Raw genomic sequence first — 18,671 nt, 5'->3', positions numbered from 1 at the left:
TCATACCCATATATGTACTCAAAAGATATTTCATGGGTAGCACGCATCCCTAATTTGCAGTATCTTGGAATGAATTCAGTAAACCTCGGCACGATAGTTGATTGCCCTTATGTTGTCAACATGATTCCTTCTTTGAAGGCCCTCAATCTTCGGTCTTGCTCTCTTCCAACTGCAAATCAGTCGCTCCCACATATTAACCTTACCAAACTCGAGAGGCTTGATCTCTCCGGTAACATCTTTGCACACCCGATGGCAAGGGGTTGGTTTTGGAATTTGACAGGCCTCCAGCATCTCTACCTTGCCGGAACTAAACTATACGGTCAAGCTCCTGATGCACTGGCACATATGACATCCCTTGAAGTCATTGATTTGTCATTTAATCGTAACATGGGGACGATGACTACAAGCTTCAAAAACCTATGCAGTCTGAAAATTCTGGACCTTTCTTGGTGTCAAATTGTTGGAAATATAAAGGATATTATAGGGAGGATGCCACAGTGTCCCTTGAACAAACTGCAAGTGTTGCGTTTGGGCTACAACAATATCAGCGGAAACATGCCGGATCAGACAGCACACTTGACCACCTTAGTCGTTCTTGATATCTCTGTGAACAACCTAAATGGAGGCATACCGCACGGGGTGGGGCTTCTCTTTAGTTTAAGCAGACTTGATCTCTCTTCCAACAATCTCAGTGGACCTGTGCCATCTGAGATCGGCATGCTCGGCAACTTGACCATGATGAATCTTGAAGGCAACAACTTGACTGGTAACTTCACTGAAGAACATTTTGCAAGTCTAACAAGGTTAAAGGAGTTGTATTTAGATGGGAATTCCTTGAGGATTACAGTTGGTCCCGATTGGATACCACCTTTCAGTTTAGAAGAAGCAGCTCTTGGCTCTTGCCAGCTAGGCCCTTCGTTTCCTGCATGGCTTCAGTTCCAAGTGGACATTCGCTGATGGATATATCAAGCACAGGTATAGTTGATAGGCTTCCTGACTGGTTCGACACTACATTTGCAAAGGTCACATATCTGCACATCTCCAACAATGAAATCAGTGGTAGGTTGCCACGAAACATGGAATGCATGTCGCTGCAATTTTTCTTTATCAATTCAAATAAACTAACTGGTGAAATCCCCAACTTACCAAGAAATATTACCTTCTTGGACATGTCCGAAAACTCATTAACTGGAAATTTGCCATCAAACATTGGGACTCCGGGTTTGATTTCATTGGTGCTGATCTCCAATCAAATAACTGGTCATATTCCCGAATCTCTCTGCAAAGCAGAAGCCTTGTATGCCTTGGACTTAAGCAACAATCTTCTTGAGGGACAACTTCCTCAGTGTTTTGGAGTGAAGAACATTTCCTTTCTCATGTTGAGTAACAATAGATTCTATGGCAACTTCCCATCGTTTCTAAAATATTGGAGAAAACTGGCGTTTCTTGATCTATCACGCAATAGTTTTTCCGGAAGGTTGCCATTGTGGATTGGAGATTTGAGTGCATTACGATTTCTGCGGCTAAACCAGAATATGTTTTCTGGAGAAATCCCACCTACCATCTCAGATCTTAGTCGCCTTCACCATTTGAACCTAGCAGGCAATGGAGTATTTAACCAAAAACTACCACAATTCGCGGAAACGTGACAGAGAACTATCACTTTACGATTTTGTTCCGAAAACTACCACTTCTTTATTAATCCATGACAAAAAACTACCAAGTGTGAAAACTGCTCGCTTTGCCTGGGTTAAACGCGAATCTGACTGCCCGACCCCACACATAAACGGGCTAAAAATGCAATCGGGTCCCTAGTTTTTCTTCAAAAAAGCAATCGGGTCCTCCGCCTCCTTCTCCTCCTCGTCGCCGGCCTCCTCCTTCCCCAGCCGTCCGCAGCTTGCTCGCCATCGCTCGCCATCGAACGGGTCCTTCCCCCCGCCGTCGTCCCCACCCACAACGACGTTGCGGTAGAGGAAGACGGGGAGCGCGTCGATGAAGGCCTGGTCGACGCCGGCGTCGTGGAGGTGGAAGAGCTGAATGACCATGTAGCATGTACTGAACCAAGGCATCTTCATGGGCCAACCTGTGATCCTGTCGCATAAATCATCCATGATTATGCAAGCCTACACATTTGAATTTGATTGTCTACAACCAACAACAGTTCCCATGATGACACCATATCGACCCTGTTTCGAGGGCCACTATAAAAACAGAGTATGCTTGCAGGTTAGAACAATAGCAGTCGTAAGTGTTGTTAGCTAGGTTCAGTCGTCATTCGATGGTCTTTTCTTTGTTGTGAATGGTTGAAGCTTGGCTGCTTTATCACTTTGGATCTTTGATTTAAATTGAAATATGTACTATTGCTGAAGTTGATTCCTTTTTTTGACAGTGTTGAAGTTGATATGTTGCTTGTTTGCAAGTCGTAAGATTGTACACGAGACCAGGCGGCATGCCCGGTTAGCAATCTCAAACTTTGAATATGCAATTACAAGTAAGATTGTACTACATGAGAGATGTGGCCTGAATGTGTGTCTGCCCACTGCATAAAGTGGAATGCTCGGTGGCCTGTAGCTTTGCAGAGTATCTTAGAAAGAAACTAACCGTAGCATTCATAGTGGCCACCCCCAAAAGTCCAAAACGGCTTCGATATTGTGTAGGTGATCAGGGGAACTCCCGCTGGTCGTAGGTGTCCTCATGGACCGACTCTGCAGCAGGATCACAGGTTGGCCGGCCTATGTAGATGCTTTGGTTCAGTACATGGTGTGCTGACCGCTTTGGTCGTCCAGTCAATAAAAGCAGAGACAAGTAAATATAAAAAGTGACCCTCCAGAATGCAAAGATCCCCAGGATGATGTTATCCCAAATACTAATTGCTCCAGTCCTCGCCACTAGCAACAAGGAAAACTACCAGCAACAGAATTCTGCAGAGGTGAATGCTCCTGACAATATATAATATGTCCCAACTAGCAACCATCAATAGGACAGCAAAATGTTTCGAGCAAGAAAGGCAGAGTAGCCCACACTGTTACTTATAGTTGACCTCCATCTAAAAGGTTATTCGATTGACCATGTCGTCGTATGGACCATTCATGTGTCTGCGACTGTCTGACTGATCCTTTCAAAAAAACACAAAATTATTGAGGTAACACCAACATGTATACATCAGAAAGGATGGGGCTGGCACCTATTCATTCACCTGGTTAATAAATGTTGCAGAGTGAGATGATCTGGACAAGCCCATCCTTCACTTCAACTTCCCGGACAACAAGGTGGTCACTCCACCGAGCATGCCCGCTTTCCTCACCTGCAATCAACACAGCAGAAATCAATCAACCACACCAAGAAACAAAATGGTTACATTTAGTACTACAGCCTATCAGCAAGTAGTTATCATTCAATTTAGTAAAATAGTTCTATTCAGCATTTGCCCAAGAAGACCACAAATTTGGTCAGAGTTCAATATTTTGTTGTTACTTCAGTGGGAATGATTCCTAGAGTTCAATATTTTGTTGTTACTTGAGTTCTTGCTCATTTGGAACTCTATATGCTTGTTTGTTGTCAGAAACATGAGAATGTTGTCCTGCCTACTTAACTCGATATTCTGTAACAAAAAAGTTTATTTTGCAAGTTCCAAATGAGCAAGCACTCCAAAGACTAACATCACTAAGAATACTCCAGAGTTCAAGATTTTATTCTTGCTTGGAGCAGTCAGGAACACAACAAACACTGAAGTGTGGGAGGAAGAACCATTTTGATACAAAGGTGCCCATTGCAATCAGGGATGTCTCATTTTGCTTCCCTTCATTTTTCACGTGAATGGTATGGAAGGCCTTTACTCTTTATTTTCATGTTTCCAAAGTAAAATAGGCACTTGCCTTAGCCGGTGGCTTTACAGGTTATAGCAGGTGAGAATGCCACCAAATCGCCCACGCCCACAGCCACGGCGAAGTCGTTTGAGAGCCATATGCATGGACGGCCTTTGCTGCGGATCATCGACAGTGCAATCCACACCCAGCCTGAACATGGTAGCCATCTCCTCCATGTACCGTGCTTGATTTGGGATGCCCTTGTCCACAGAAATCTTGAACCGTTCCAGCTTCTTTGCCATCAGCTTACTGCAGTTGTCACGAGCCCATATGGCCAACTGACCATCCACCCCATTGGCCACCCGCCCTGTGACAAGCTCCAGCAGCACCACACCAAAGCTGTACGTGTCTACCTTCTCCGTCAGCTGGCTTGCCGCCCTCCCATATTCTGACATTAATCATTTATATGACTAGTTAGTAAATGACCACACTAGTTATAAGATGGAATTTAAAAAAAAATCACTGCATGCACTGAACCGCCACCGTACCTGGAGCTGCATACCCGAAGTTACCAAACACAGTCCACGCGATAGGCAATGGTTGGTTGAGCCCGGCCATGTTCATTTGTGCAGCACCAAAACTGGCTATCACGGCCTTGAAATTATGATCAAGCAGGATGTTGAGAGAGGTGATGTTGTGGTGGACAATCGGTCTATTGCATCCGTGGTGTAAGTGGAAGAGCCCTTGGGCCACGCCAATGGCTATGGCCTTCCTCTGCGGCCAGCTCAGCGGCAGTTCACCCTCCTCCTGCCGGTGCAGCCACTGGTCAAGACTGCCGTTCACCTGATACGTGTAAACAAGCATGATCGCATTCTCCCTCTGGATGAAGTGTAGGACATTGACGATGTTGTCGTGACGGATGCTGGCTAACAGGAACATCTCCGACTTGCAGCGGTTCTCTAGATTACCGTCCACTATTCCGTCCAAGTTCTGGAACTTCTTGACGACCAGCGTGGTTGGGTGACCGATGCCAGCCGTACCCTGAACATGGACTAAGTAGAGTTGTTCGTCCTGCCCTATCCTTGTGCTAGCCCACACGCTTCTCTGATTATTTTCAGTAAGGCTGTCAACTATGCCTTGATCATTGAGCACAATGGGCATCAGCGCGGCAGGACGGTTGCTGCGCCGGGCCAGCCGTGATCCGGCCATTTTCAGCAGCTGCGGTCACGGGGGAAGAGGTTCGTGGGAAAGGTGATGAACCAATCAACCTGCACACGTACCCATTGTTTAACTATGAGAGATAGAGAGGGATGCAACTATTTGAAAGCCAAATGTTGACAGCCACGACAAAGATGAGTGAATCTGAAGAATGTTTGGTCCTTGTAAAATAGTTGAGGATCTTCCTTTAAAGTTTGAGTTAAGAACGAGGACTGTTGACAGCCACGACAAAGATGAGTGAATCTTAGGAAAAGTTTCAGTTAAGGCAAGGAGACTTTGCTAATTTTTGGTGTGCACGGTGTATTTCGGGCTTTTGGCATGGATCAAGGTTTTTTATTTTATTTTTTTGCGAATGAGCATGGATCAAGTTATTGAAATGATGATAAACTGGCTATCACTCTTATGGTTGCAACAAGTAGTGCTCTACTAGGATTGAATTACTAGTGCAAACCACATGATAACATTCAGAATCCAGCTGCATCTCTCTCACCTGATGCTTTAGCAGACAAACAGAGATAGCAGAGAGGAAACATCAAATTAGTTGAGGGGAAAGGTAGAGGGAGAGGAGATGTACGTGTGCACCAAAGGATCACCGGCGGTGGAGATCAAGGAGGTGAGAGTTGGAGAAGGAGGCCGCAATACGGGGCCGGCCGCCGCCGCTGCCTCGTCGGGTCGTCTCGTGCGGTCGCCTCCCACGGCGCCATGACGGCACGGCTCGCCACCCCAACCACATCGACGGCGGGCGGCTCCCGCCTCCCCGGTTCCAAACCGGGCGGCCCTCCCGCCGACCCTAACACGGGCGGTCCATGGATGGGTGGAGGTTGGGAATGGAACGAGAGCAGTGGGGGGATCCATGTCCAGTCCAGGTAGGCGCTGACCAGTGGGTCCTTTCTGGGTTATTTTTTTTACCGCAGGAGTTTAAGAATGTAGGAATAGGGGGGGCCCGGGGGGACCCCATTTTATCAGAAGAGAAGTCAGAACGGGGAGGATTAAAATGCCATGTATCATGAAATCCTACAGAAATTCAAAAGATTTTTTTTGTACAATATGTGTCTTTGGATGGTGCACTGGAAGAAAAAACCTACTACCTCCGTCCGGATTTATTAGTTCCCCTCGTATTAGAATTCGATGTAGTTTCGACAAGTTTACTAAATTTTGGCAAATTCCATAATTAACACCAAAGTAGCACAGAAGACAAATATATGGAGGGCAAGTGCAACTACTGTAGTACGGTTGATGTAGGCAATAATGAAACATACGTACAGTTTCATACCAAAATGAAATGATTTCACACAAAATATAAAATAAAATGATGGGGCACGTATTCGAATGTTTAACTGTCAAGATAAAGTGATCTAAACGATTTTATAAAAGTTTACAGAGGGAGTACATACTTACCTCTGTTCTGAAGCTGGGTGTTATGGCATCCGCTGAGTCCGCGGCTGTCCTACGAGCAGTGTACTTAGTACTAGTAGTCAGGCATTCATGGTGTAATGGATGGTTTACCATCGCCTCCCTGGGGAGCAGTATAAATAGCACTATATAATATAGCAGGGGCGGGACATGGACACGTGTTGGCACCATAGTATAGCAGGGGCGGGACGTGGTACTATGGCAGCTCCCGGGGTTTGCGATTTTTAACTTGTCCACAGATTCCGGCCGGCCGGGATCCTCTGCACCAGTGCACTGTGAAGTACGGTCGCTGCCCCATGAATCTGACACCACGTGTCATCATATCAGCACTAGGATATAGTGTACAGTTCTGCAAAGGATCTCACCGCCAAGCTGTACTGGATGTGGGCCCATCGAACCGAGGCCTGTTCGCATCCTAAAATTTCACGTTTCGTCCTTGAAGACTCTGGCGCGGTCCCGCAACTCGAGAAACATTACATTACGGGTCATTTTATGTACAAGCAAATACATTACCTTAAAAAGAAAAAGAAAAGCAAATACATAACACTCTGCGGTCCTTTTACGTAACAGTATATGGTCCCTCGCTGTGCTGCTTTCACGGGACGCTGCTCTTTTGCCTATAGCCCCCTCGTATTTTGCGGAAACAACCCGCGCTCCCTCAGTACGCGCCGAGTAGTCAGATCGGCAGCCTTACTCAATAAGCCAACCGCCTTCAATCCACCACTCTGAGCCATCGGCCGCCCACGCCACCACTCCTCCGGTTCCGTCTCTTCCTCGCCGATCGATCTGCAACCGTCACCTTCCAATCTCCAATCGGAGATCGCTAGCTCCTCCGTTGTTTCAAAATACTATATAAATAAGATTTGTATCATTGTTCTTATTAAGTACATTCCACATGTTCTGTCATATGTAGTTGCAAAATAAAGATGGTAATATTGTGGTTGACGCATTTCAAAATTATTGGGTGATTATTTGTGTCTATTACAAGTTTCTAACTAGACATTAGTGGTGATGGTTATTCATATATGGAGTTCTAATGATCATGACAGCAAAATATCATCAACATATATTCAATCGATTCCCGCATCAACGCGCGGGGTTTCATCTAGTATTACCTATACCTGCACACGCTCCAGCTTTAAACAAAAATTGTGTGCCTAGGCAAAGTTAAATGTGTGTCATACTTAAATATAAAATTATTGGGTAGTATGTGAGGCACAAAATATTTTTTGGCTTCATCGCCGTTTGGCCCCCTATGCTTAAATCCTGGCTCCACCCCTGGATCTGTCCATGAAGATGTATAGCTACGAGAGGCGGTGAGCATCTTCATACCGTTGAAGATTGCTAACGGAAAGTGTTTATCAACGCGGTTGATGTACTCATGCACCTTCATGTTCCGTCCCGATCAAGTACTGAACGTACGGCACTTCCGCACTCAGCACACGTTCAGCTCGATGACGTCCTCACCTTCTTGATCCAGCAAAAGGGGCGAAGTAGTAGATGAGTTCGGCAGCACGACGGCGTGGTGACGGTGGTGGTGAAGAACAATCTCCGCAGAGCTTCGCCAAGCACAACGGAATCTATGACAGAGGATAAAGTAGAGGGATGGGGTTGCCGGCACACGGCTTGATGAATCTTGATGTGTCCCGTGTGCTAGTCCTGCCCCTTTATTTATACGTTGAGCCTTGGGGTTGTAACTTGGAGAAAAAGCCTCCTTAAAGTCGGTTTTGCCCGCAAGGCAAGAGTCCTTCTAGGACTCTAGGACCATACGCTAGGGTCCTTGGCATCTGGCCCCTGGCCTCCGCAAAACAGTCTTTTGCACCTTCCTAAAGCTTCGTGGGCTTTACCCCTTGGCCCAAATAAAGTGTTCTTGTACCCCGAATATTCCGTAAAACATCCGAAACCCCTTCTGGTGAATTCCGGAACCTTTCCGGAGATCAAACACTATTATCCCATATATCGATCTTTACCTCCGGACTATTCCGGAGCTCCTTGTCATGTCTGTGATCTCAACCGGAATTCCGAACAACACTCGGTCACCAACATACATAACTCATATAATACTATATTGTCAACGAACGTTAAGCGTGCGGACTCTACGGGTTCGAGAATGGTGTAGACATGACCATGACACCTCTCTGGTCAATAACCAATTACGGGACCTGGATGCCCATTTTAGTTCCTACATATTCCACAGAGATCTTTATCGGTCGAACCTTTATGACAACATATGTAGTTTCCTTTGTCAGTAGGTATGTTACTTGCCCGAGATTCGATCATCGGTATCTCCATACCTAGTTCAATCTTGTTACTGGCAAGTCTCTTTACTTGTTTCATAATACATTATCCCGTAAGTAACTCCTTAGTCACTTTGCTTGCAAGCTGCTTGTGATGTTGTATTACCGAGAGGGCCCAGAGATACCTCTGCGTCATATGGAGTGACAAATCCCAGTCTCGATCCATGCCAACTCAACAGACACCTTTGGAGATACCTGTAGAGCACCGTTATGATCATCCAGTTACGTTGTGAGGTTTGATAGCACAAAAGGCATTCCTCCGGAGTCCGGGAGTTGCATGATCTCATGGTCGAAGAAACATGTATTTGACATTAAGAAAGCGATAGCAATAAACTGAACAGTCATATGCTATGGTAATGATTGGGTCTTGTCCATCACATCATTCTTCTAATTATGTGATCCCGTTATCAAATGACAACTCATGTCTATGGTTAAGAAATCTTAACCATCTTTGATCAACGAGCTAGTCTAGTAGAGGCTCACTAGGGACACGGTATTTGTTTATGTATTTTCACATGTATTTAAGTTTCCGGTCAATACAATTCTAGCATGAATAATAAATCTTTATCGTGAATAAGGAAATATAATAATAACCATTTTATTATTCCTCCTAGGGCATATTTCCATCACTTGTGTTGCACAACTTCTCAAATCCCTTGTCAGATATACCATTCTATGCCTTCGACTGTAGCAATTCCAGTGTGATACCGAGCTTTGTGTTGCCATCTTTGCAATTTGGGTACAACCATTTTTTGGAATCCTCTAACATGCGATCGAACTTCAACTTCTGCTTTTCACTTTCGCATTCTCTTGATGCATCAACATTGACCCGGCGAAGATCATCAGCGGGTGCATCTGGTGCCTCTTGGTCTTCAGCTTCCCCGATTGCAGTATCACCGTATTCAGGGAACATAGGATAGTTGTCATCATCCTCTTTTTCTTCATTGTCTTTCATCATAACCCCTCTTTTTCCGTGCTTGGTCCGACAATTATAGTGGGGCATGAAACCAGACTTAAGCAGGTGGAAGTGAAGGGTTTTCAAGGAAGAGTAATCCTTCGTATCTCACAGACAACACATGGACAATATATAAAACCATTCTGACGGTTTGCCTCAACCACATTGATAAAATTATGCAGGCCCGTAATATACTCGGAAGTGCGTCTGTCACCGTACATCCATTGCCGGTTCATCTGCATTATATAATTAAGTATATCAAAAACCATTGCAGAACATCATGAATAGAGAAATGACCAAATTGATACAAGTTCATCACAATTAAACCAAAGTACAATAGTGATCAAATGTTATTACTGTAAAAATAAATACATAAAGTTCGTACATAGTTCTCATAAAACAACATACAATCATCTGAAGCATCTAAACATACATTGAAACTAAAATACAACTATATAAAACATTTAAATGCAACAACAAATGCGATCGAAATTATAACTAAGGTAAACATTGATCCAACAACATAATGATACCAAGCCTATTTATCAATGGCATATTTTCTAATCTTCCTAATCTTCAAGAGCATTGCATCCATCTTGATCTTGTGATCATCGACGTCATCGACAACATGCAACTCCAATTTCATCTTCTCTTCTTCAATTATTTTTCAATTTTTCTTTTAAATAATTGTTTTCTTTTTCAACTAAATTTAACCTCTTGGCAAGAGGGTCGGTTGGAACTTCCGGTTCACATAACTCCTAGATAAAAGTATCTATGTCAAGTTGGACAGCATAATTGTCATAAACACTAAATGAAACAAATAGTTATAAGAGATAATATACCACATCCGAATCACAGAACGGACGAGAGCAGACGGGGGCGAATATCAAAACCATGGCACTATATAATAATAAACAATAATACAAGTAAGAAAATTGTACAAATAACTATTTAAAACATACAAGATTTTCTTTTTAAAAAAAGAGAAGAACAAGAGGCTCACCACGGTGGTGCCGGCGATGAGATCGGTGCGGGCGATCGATGACGGTGAGGATGGGGACAGAGGAGAAGAATGGATTGTTTGGTCCGGCAAGAAAGAGGAGAAAGCCTAAGTGTGGCTCGGGCACCTCATATCATGTTTGTTTTGTGAACTCAAGTGGCATCATGCTCATGGACATTTTATCGAACACCTCTTGTGCATAGGAATGGAAAACAAAATAGCACACACTCCTACCTTCTATGAGGAAAAAATAGAGGGAAGGGTGGGCAGGGGCGAGATATATATAAGCAACTTTTTAGACCCAATTGGGGTATAAAACCGGGACTGAAGACATACCTTTAATCCATGTTCAGACATCAACCGGGACTAAAGGGTGTCGCTCTTGCCGCACCCCCTTTAGTCCCGGTTGGTGTCTGGAACCGGGACTAGCTAAAGGCCCGATTCTGACCGGGACTGATGCCTGCCGAGCCCCGGCTGGCGTTCTAGCCGCTCGAACCAGGACCAATGCTCATATTAGTCCTGGTTCGTAAATCGACCGGGACTATTGCTCCGATCAGCCTAGAACCAAAGCCCTGTTTCTAGTAGCATTTAGGATATTAATACCCCATTGCGATGCAAGGGCAGTTATCTACTTCATATCAACGTGGTTTTGCCCAACAACACTATTAAAAATGTAAAATAAAAAAAATCCTAAAATTATCATTGTGTGTTTGAAATGGTATATTGCTAAAAATTCCATTGGTATATTTGTGGAAACATGTATAGTAACCAGTGAAATGTCTTATACTAGTATGATAGATTTGTCTCCCAAAAAAGATTATAGAATCCGAATCAAACATTTTAACTAAGTTATGTACGGGTAAGTTGATGGAAGTGAAATGAATTGGTGGAGAAGAGGCAAAGGATGGAAGGAATCTACATAGCAACAATAATATATACTGGAGGAAAGTTGTACGTATCCTTGATGAGTTGGATGAGAAGCCGGCCGGCCGCCGTTCCGTGAGTCTCAAGTCACTGTGCCCACACAAAAGAAAGTCACTAGCCGGTGCCAGTGACGTCGTCACAAACCTTTTTTGCCTGAGCTTTTTCCGATGACATACCACTGGAAAGCGCACTAGTAATATGAGATGAGATGAGACGATGACGAGGCACATTATTTTCCAATGCCACACGCGGTCTCACTTTCTACTGTCGTCGTATGTGGCACTGCTCCGCATACATACGACCACCCTGTGAAGTTGCTTTCTTGAAAATGTCACTACTGGAAATGTCGTTAGTCTACGTGCCAGGTCGCTCTCAATCCAGCCGCTCCCGATCCATCACCAGAGGACTTCTACTTTCCATTCATCATCATAGGATTTTTACTTTCGCTTCCCGGGTCGCTCTCCATCCACCACCACCACCGCCACCGCCACCAGAGGAGTTCTACTTTCGCTTCCCGGGCTGCTCTTCATCCACCACCAGAGGTCTTCTACTTTCGCTTCCTGGCTCGCTCTCCATCCAGCCCCGGAGGCCTTCTACTTTTCATTCATCATCAGATGATTTCTACTTTCACCTCCCTGTTGATTTCCATCCATCACCGGTCTACTTCTACTTCTGCTTCCCGGCTCGCTCTCCATCCACCACCAGAGGTCCTCTACTTTCCATTCATCATCAGAGGATTTCTACTTTCACCTCCCGGTTACTCTCGATACATCACCGGAGTATTTTTATTTTCGTTTCCCGGGCCGCTCTCCATCTACCACGGAGGATTTCTGCTTGTTAACGAGATCCAAAATGTAACGAACTTGCAATATAACTCATGCATTTGCGTTGCTAGATATCTTCTTCCTTTTTTTTACTATTTTTGCCATTATTTTAACGTACATGTTTTTCTGTATTCGTTATACAAGTTACTTACTTTAGGTGTGGTTATATCAAACTAGTACAATGCCATGCGCAAATGCGTGGTCAACATTATAATGCCTGCGTAAATGCATGGTTATATCGGATTGTTTGCGACAAGCTTATTGGAAAAAGTTTATCCACTAATAACAAGGTCACAACAAGTTTTATGCCATTGGGCAAGTCCCACACACTTTTTGTACTAACAGCTTTGCAACAAAAGGGCGTAAATGTTCAGCAAACAATCCAAAAGTTCGATTGTTCTATCAGAACTAACTCTTTTGGAAAAGGATGGATTTTATTGACTCAAAATGAAGCATCAAGTGGATACAAACATGATAAGAACACACCAGGCCTCATAGCTAAGATGCACACAGCCGACACAAACACACACAACTAGAACACGCCGGCAAATTGCATAGTCATGCAAGACTAGTTATAATCCACTCACTTGGACCTAGGATTCCACGCCAGCAAATAGCATAGTCATGCATGTCTCCTGGCCGAGAGGATTTGAACGGGGAGACGCGACACATGCCGACGCAGGAGGTGGAGGCCTCGGGTGTGCCTGCGTAGACACGCCTCTACCAGTAGGCAGAGGTTGAAGACGACTGTGCCCCTCATGGGTTGGGCGCCTGGCTTGTCTGCCAGGTTGGTTCTCTCTCTCTCTCTCTCTCTCTCTCTACCTTTTATTTTTGTTTTTGTTTTTTATTTTTGCATTTTTTTGAATTTGGTTTTCAAACCAATTCGGTTTTGTTGCTTCTGAAAAATGAAGCGTGGACTAACTCGATCAGAACCGGTGTCCCTCAAAGTATCAGAATTATTGGAGCTATAAATAGTTTATAGAAATTTATAACTCAATTCAAATAATTTAGTGACTTAATTCAAAGCCCAAATATGTCCTGGGAAAATATGCACCATTTTTGGTAGAGGTTTTCACCTTGTTCCATAAATCATGAACATTTTAAGGGCACTTTGTGGTTCATTGAAAAGATTCGAATTGACCTAGGTGAATTGAGTTAGTGCTAGGGTTTTGATCATCCCCATTTCAAAATTCTTTGAATTTAAATATGATGCATGATACTCTCTAATGCAACTATTTAATTACAGGCAATATTCTAGGACTATGACATTGAAAATGTTTAAAAGTGTGTATAGGAAAAATGTTGACCATGTATTAGAAAAATGTTAATCTTGTATTTTAAAAATGTTTAAAATGTGGACAGAAAAAGTTGACCATCTATTAACAAATGTTTAATTTGTATTGGGAAAATGTTATATGTGTATTAGAAAAATGTTTTTGACTTATACAAAAGATGTAGAATGAAAACCGAAAGAAACAAAGAAAAGTGAGAAAACCAAAACCAAAGAAGAAACAAAATAAACCTAAGGAAAAATAAAATAAAAAAATATAAACCAAAGAAATAAATGCAAAAAAAAACTGCAGAAGGAGAAAAAGAACAGAAACAAAAAAATGAAAAAGAGAAGGAAAAAAAAAACCCTGAATAAACCAGAAGAAAGAGAATGAAACCCCACTCTTCGAGTGGTTCGCGCCCAAATAGTATAAGCAGTGCTACCTTGCTAGTGCAAAGGGAGGTCTTGGGATAGAATCTTAGCCAAAAAAAGAATCCTAGCCCGATCCCTTTTCTCTTCCTTTCTTCGTCCCTCGCGAGGGAATGCTAAGGGCCGGCCCGTTACGGTAGCGTTCGACGCGAGAGATCCTTTCGTCTTCTTTAGTGCGAGATAGAGTTCTCGAGAGTAGGTCAAGCGTTTTTTTTTTTACAGCTCAAGGGTTAGTGATGCTTTAGCGAACGTGCATGCTTGACGGAAAAAGCCTAGCCCAACGTCATGTTTTTATTAGGTTATTATAAGATTATGAGTAGGACGAGGAGGAAGGTTCCGAGAAGCTGACTCACCCCAGTAGAACCTCTCTCGGATTGCGCCCGGTATATATATTCAACGCCTACCAGCCAGTCCCACTCAATCACCACCTGACTAGCCATGACATTGAGCCTCTACTCCGGAGTGCGGACCAAGGTACGTGCGCATCATATTTTGTGGACTAAAATACTAGAGTAGTTATTTGTTTGGCTCGATGAGTAGGTATTGTACAGCCAATATCTTTATTAGGTGCCCATTAGATTATGAGTAGGATGAGTAGTTTTTTGTTTTTGTTTTTGTTTTTGTGTGCGTGTGTTTTGTTATTAGACGAGTATAGATATTAGATCCGTAGCTCGTTTTAATGGCGGTAGTGGTCAATCAGCGATCAAAGACGTAGATGTAATTTTTATTATGTCCGAGGTATTTGGTACTTTCGATGATTATTAACACAGTTTATCTCTTAGTTTTTATCTTTACTAACCAGCTATTTGTAATTCTGCGTTGATAGATATTATTGTTAAGAAGAGGTCATCTCTTATCTAAATTACTAGGAGAAACTAAAATTCTATTTTCTTCATCTTACGGCGGTATTAATGCCATGGTGGCACTTTTAAGAGAACGCACTTTTACAAGAATTGATGTGCATACAATGGATAATATGCACGACGGCTCGTCGTGGGGCCAGTGGCGGTTTGTTGCCATGCATGGACGACTTGGTTGGTTTGTCGTCCAAAAAAGTGTGTAACGTGTCGTGTGCACATCACTGCTTATTTTATTTTATTTAGGGGACCGCTGCTTCTTAATTAGAGCAACTATAATAGTGGGCTTAGAGCCCGCTTAGATGACACTTTTGCCTATGTGAATGAAAGGTATGTAAAAAAGTAGGAGTGGACTCTCAGGCTAGTCATAGTGAGAGTAACATAAGTAGTAACACAGATGCCACGTAAGCAAAAAAAATGACGTGTCATGTAATTAAAGAGGAGAGAGACAAATAGAGTAACATAATATGTTACCATCACATAGCGGTTTCCAATACAAAATGAGTCTACGAAGCAATAAATGAAAATATGCATGTTACTACATTTATATATGACACTTCCCACTATGAAGATGGTAGCATGAACTAGTAACATATGTATGTTACTAGTCTAAGTTATTCCCCACTATGACTAGCCTCATGTAGAGCCTAGCTATATACGCATTCATATGCAAATATAAGAAATGTGAAGAAAGAGTAAGAAGGTGAAAAAAATACTAATGTACAATCTTATAGCTCACATCATTGTATGTGTGCGTATAGATGATAGGTATAAATGACATGGCAGATTCATATAGTAAACCACGCTCTTAAAGCAACAACTGCTTTAGAAATATTAAGGCAACAACTAGTGCTTTTGGTTAGGCAAACCATCTCCACCGGTCACACCACCACCACCCATACACTGGACCTGGAGGAGGTGATAGAGCCGGAGCCGGAGAGGTCGGGAGACGCCGGCCGTGCGGTCGTTGGAGTAGACAGCGGCGGCCACGGCCGCGAAGCTGAATTCTTCACCGCTAGCTCGGAGCTCCTCTCCAACTCCGTCCACCTCGATCTCCAACGCCGGTGATACACTGTGAAATTCCTTTTGCGCCCATGCTCCTCTCCTCTCAACTAATTCGCTTTTGTCGGTGCGGTCCACATTAGAAGTAGGTAGGCCATGTCGCCACCTTGTATGGACCGCTGGATCCGCCGGAGACGCCCGCCGTCGATGTTGGTGCACGCAGGCGACGGCTTGGGTGTGGGGCTAGCAGCGTGCACCTGCCGTTCCGGTACGGCCGATGGCGCACGACTCTGCGTCATCCCGCCGGTGACCCGCCGGCTAATCCCTTTCGTGCGCAGCGCAGCGCACACTCCTCTCCTCTCCCTCTACCTTCCCCTCATGTTTATTTGCCCCTCGGTTAATCTGTTATATAGAGCATGTTAGCCAACACTCCCTGAATTGAACACCAGCTGGCTTCTGAATTTGCATCCGTGATTGAATCCTAGTAGGTTGAGCATGTCTTATCACATCACATAATAGATATATTAATATAACATGTGTTGAATATATCAATTCAAGTATTTAGTTTTTTTTATGTATGTCACCGGCGTTGATGAAGATCTGAAAGAGATCCTGAACCAGTTAATATATATTTAGATTTAGTTTTAGAATTTATCAACATTTCAATAATTTGATCCATCTATCATGTATGAAGAAACATGCAAAATAAACTGAAAGAAGATCCTGAGCTATTTCGATTGGCACAAACATTCGTCATACACACCATTCTTTGTTACGGCTGTCAACATTTTGCTATCAAACTAATTACTTTTTTTGGCTCAAACTAACTAGAGTTGAACACGCATCTCTCTTTCTGCCTTAGTTATTTTTTTATGTAAAGTATATAATAATTGACATACTAATGATTGAACACTAATGAATAATGCATCTGCAGCTTCTGGCACACCCTTGAGTTGACTAGACACAAGCCTCTCCACACGTACGCAACCCGGCCGCTGAGAGAATGGTTCTGCAGTTCTGGAGGCGTCCTGCAGCGACGCAGCATATTGCGGCTGATGAGCAAGCCATAGTCCACGGCCTTACTGAAGATACCATGGCAAGGATGTGGGCTAGCAGAAGGACATGGGAGGACGAACAACTGTACTTAGTCCATGATCAGGGCATTCCGGGCAACAGTCATCGTACTACTCTGGCCGTGAAGAAGTTCCAGAGCATGAACCCAGCACTGCAAGTACACGACAATGTCAAGTACCACTACAATTTGGAGATGATCCTGTTAGCCAGCAATTCTCACGTCAACATCATCAAAGTCGCAGACCTCATCCAGAGGGAAGACGCGATCATGCTCGTTTACGAGTATCCGGTGAATGGCAATCTTCGATCCTGGCTGCACCAACCCATGCATCTCGGTCAGCCGCTGAGCTGGCCGCAGAGGAGGGCCATCGCCATCGGCGTGGCCAAAGGGCTCTGCCACTTGCACCATGGGTGCAAGAAGCCAATTGTCCACCATAACATCAGCCCTAACAACATCTTGCTTGATCAGAATTTCAAGCCCGTGATAGCAGGTTTTGATGGTGCGCACATGAACATGGCCGGGCTCGGCCAACCGCTACCAATCACGGACCTGCCTCCGGGTAACTTTGGGTATGCAGCTCCAGGTACGTTGGAAAATCAATGCACACAACAGAAATAATTCTATCTTAATTACCTTTCTCCTTTAACTAGTAGTAGTAGTAGTATATACTAACTAATAACTGATTAATTGTAGAGTATGGGAGAGCGACAAACCAAGTAACAGAGAAGGTGGATATTTACAGCTTTGGTGTGGTCTTGTTGGAGCTAGTCACGGCACGAGTGGCCAATGGACGTGGAGCGAATGGTCTATTGGCAACTTGGGCACAGAAGACGTGCAATGAACTGATGGCAAACAATCTGAAAATGTTCAAGATTACCGTCGACAAGGGCATCCCAGATCAAGGACGATACATGAAGGAGATGGCGACCATGTTCAGGCTGGGAGTGGATTGCACCGTCATGGATCCGCTGGAAAGGCCTTCAATGCTCAAGGTTCTCGAGCGACTCCGCCGTGGGCGTTCTCCATTCCGTGGCCTCCTCACCTTCTAGTTACCGTGAGGTCACCTGCAATCTTACAAAGTTCAAATCTCTTTTTCCCTTGATTGATCGTCCTGATTTTTGGTGTGTTTAAGCCTCCTGTTCTGGGTTTTTGATTGGGGCATTTGCTACTTCTTGAGCAGCATCGGCAACCCTTGAGTGCCTTTTGGTTTGAGCTTTGGGATAGTAATGTGTTAGAGACTTAGAGTTATATTGATGATGGCCTTTGGCTTTTTGTACTATTGCCTTTTGGCATCCTCATGTACATCATATATATTATTGCCTTGGCCTTCTAGTAATATAAGTTGCAGTATAACATGGTATCAGAACCTAGGTTTAGAGTTTTTTTTCCGTGTCGCAACTCGCCTCCGGATCCAACCTCACGCGCTGCCATTGCTTTCTTTGCCGGTAGTTGCAGTCTTCCTTGACTCTAGGCCTGCCCGATCCGGCGGCTGCCTCGCTTGATCTTCGCCGGACCAACACCTCAGCCAAGACCCTGTTGCCTACTGCGACTCCTGACCAGCGGCCATCCCGTAGACACGGGCTCGATCCGGTGGATCTATA

General features: G+C 44.0%; 2 protein-coding genes and 1 pseudogene across 2 annotated transcripts; 2 read left to right on the top strand and 1 right to left on the bottom strand.

Annotated features, from left to right (window-relative positions):
* The first annotated feature begins 249 nt into the window (after window positions 1-249).
* Window positions 250-1,649, top strand: LOC123084567 (leucine-rich repeat receptor-like protein kinase PXL1; annotated as a pseudogene).
* A 1,956-nt stretch (window positions 1,650-3,605) lies between these two features.
* Window positions 3,606-5,015, bottom strand: LOC123083594 (MDIS1-interacting receptor like kinase 1-like). The gene is made up of 2 exons (XM_044505592.1): window positions 4,355-5,015; window positions 3,606-4,254 (listed from the first exon to the last, which is right to left on the bottom strand). Exons 1-2 carry the CDS (start codon window positions 5,013-5,015, stop codon window positions 3,890-3,892), a joined length of 1,026 nt encoding a protein of 341 aa, XP_044361527.1. The 3' UTR covers window positions 3,606-3,889.
* Window positions 5,016-15,942: 10,927 nt separating this feature from the next.
* On the top strand, window positions 15,943-18,320 carry LOC123083593 (receptor-like protein kinase 7). The gene is made up of 2 exons (XM_044505591.1): window positions 15,943-17,653; window positions 17,764-18,320. The coding sequence occupies exons 1-2, from the start codon at window positions 16,999-17,001 to the stop codon at window positions 18,117-18,119; spliced, it is 1,011 nt and encodes a 336-aa protein (XP_044361526.1). The 5' UTR covers window positions 15,943-16,998; the 3' UTR covers window positions 18,120-18,320.
* Window positions 18,321-18,671: the final 351 nt, after the last annotated feature.

Source organism: Triticum aestivum, chromosome 4A (assembly GCF_018294505.1).
Source record: "Triticum aestivum cultivar Chinese Spring chromosome 4A, IWGSC CS RefSeq v2.1, whole genome shotgun sequence".
In the NCBI taxonomy this organism is placed as follows: domain Eukaryota; kingdom Viridiplantae; phylum Streptophyta; class Magnoliopsida; order Poales; family Poaceae; genus Triticum; species Triticum aestivum.
Note: the sequence above shows the minus strand (reverse complement) of the source record. Positions and strands in the feature narration are given on the sequence as shown.

What these genes read in the sequence shown, in the direction of transcription:
- LOC123083593 (XM_044505591.1), top strand. Translation starts at nt 16,999, where the DNA reads ATGGTTCTGCAGTTCTGGAGGCGTCCTGCAGCGACGCAGCATATTGCG. An exon ending in CTTTGGGTATGCAGCTCCAG is followed by an intron (nt 17,654 to 17,763) that starts GTACGTTGGAAA and finishes GATTAATTGTAG; the next exon opens with AGTATGGGAGAGCGACAAAC.
- LOC123083594 (XM_044505592.1), bottom strand. Translation starts at nt 5,015, where the DNA reads ATGGCCGGATCACGGCTGGCCCGGCGCAGCAACCGTCCTGCCGCGCTG. An exon ending in CTTCGGGTATGCAGCTCCAG is followed by an intron (nt 4,255 to 4,354) that starts GTACGGTGGCGG and finishes GATTAATGTCAG; the next exon opens with AATATGGGAGGGCGGCAAGC.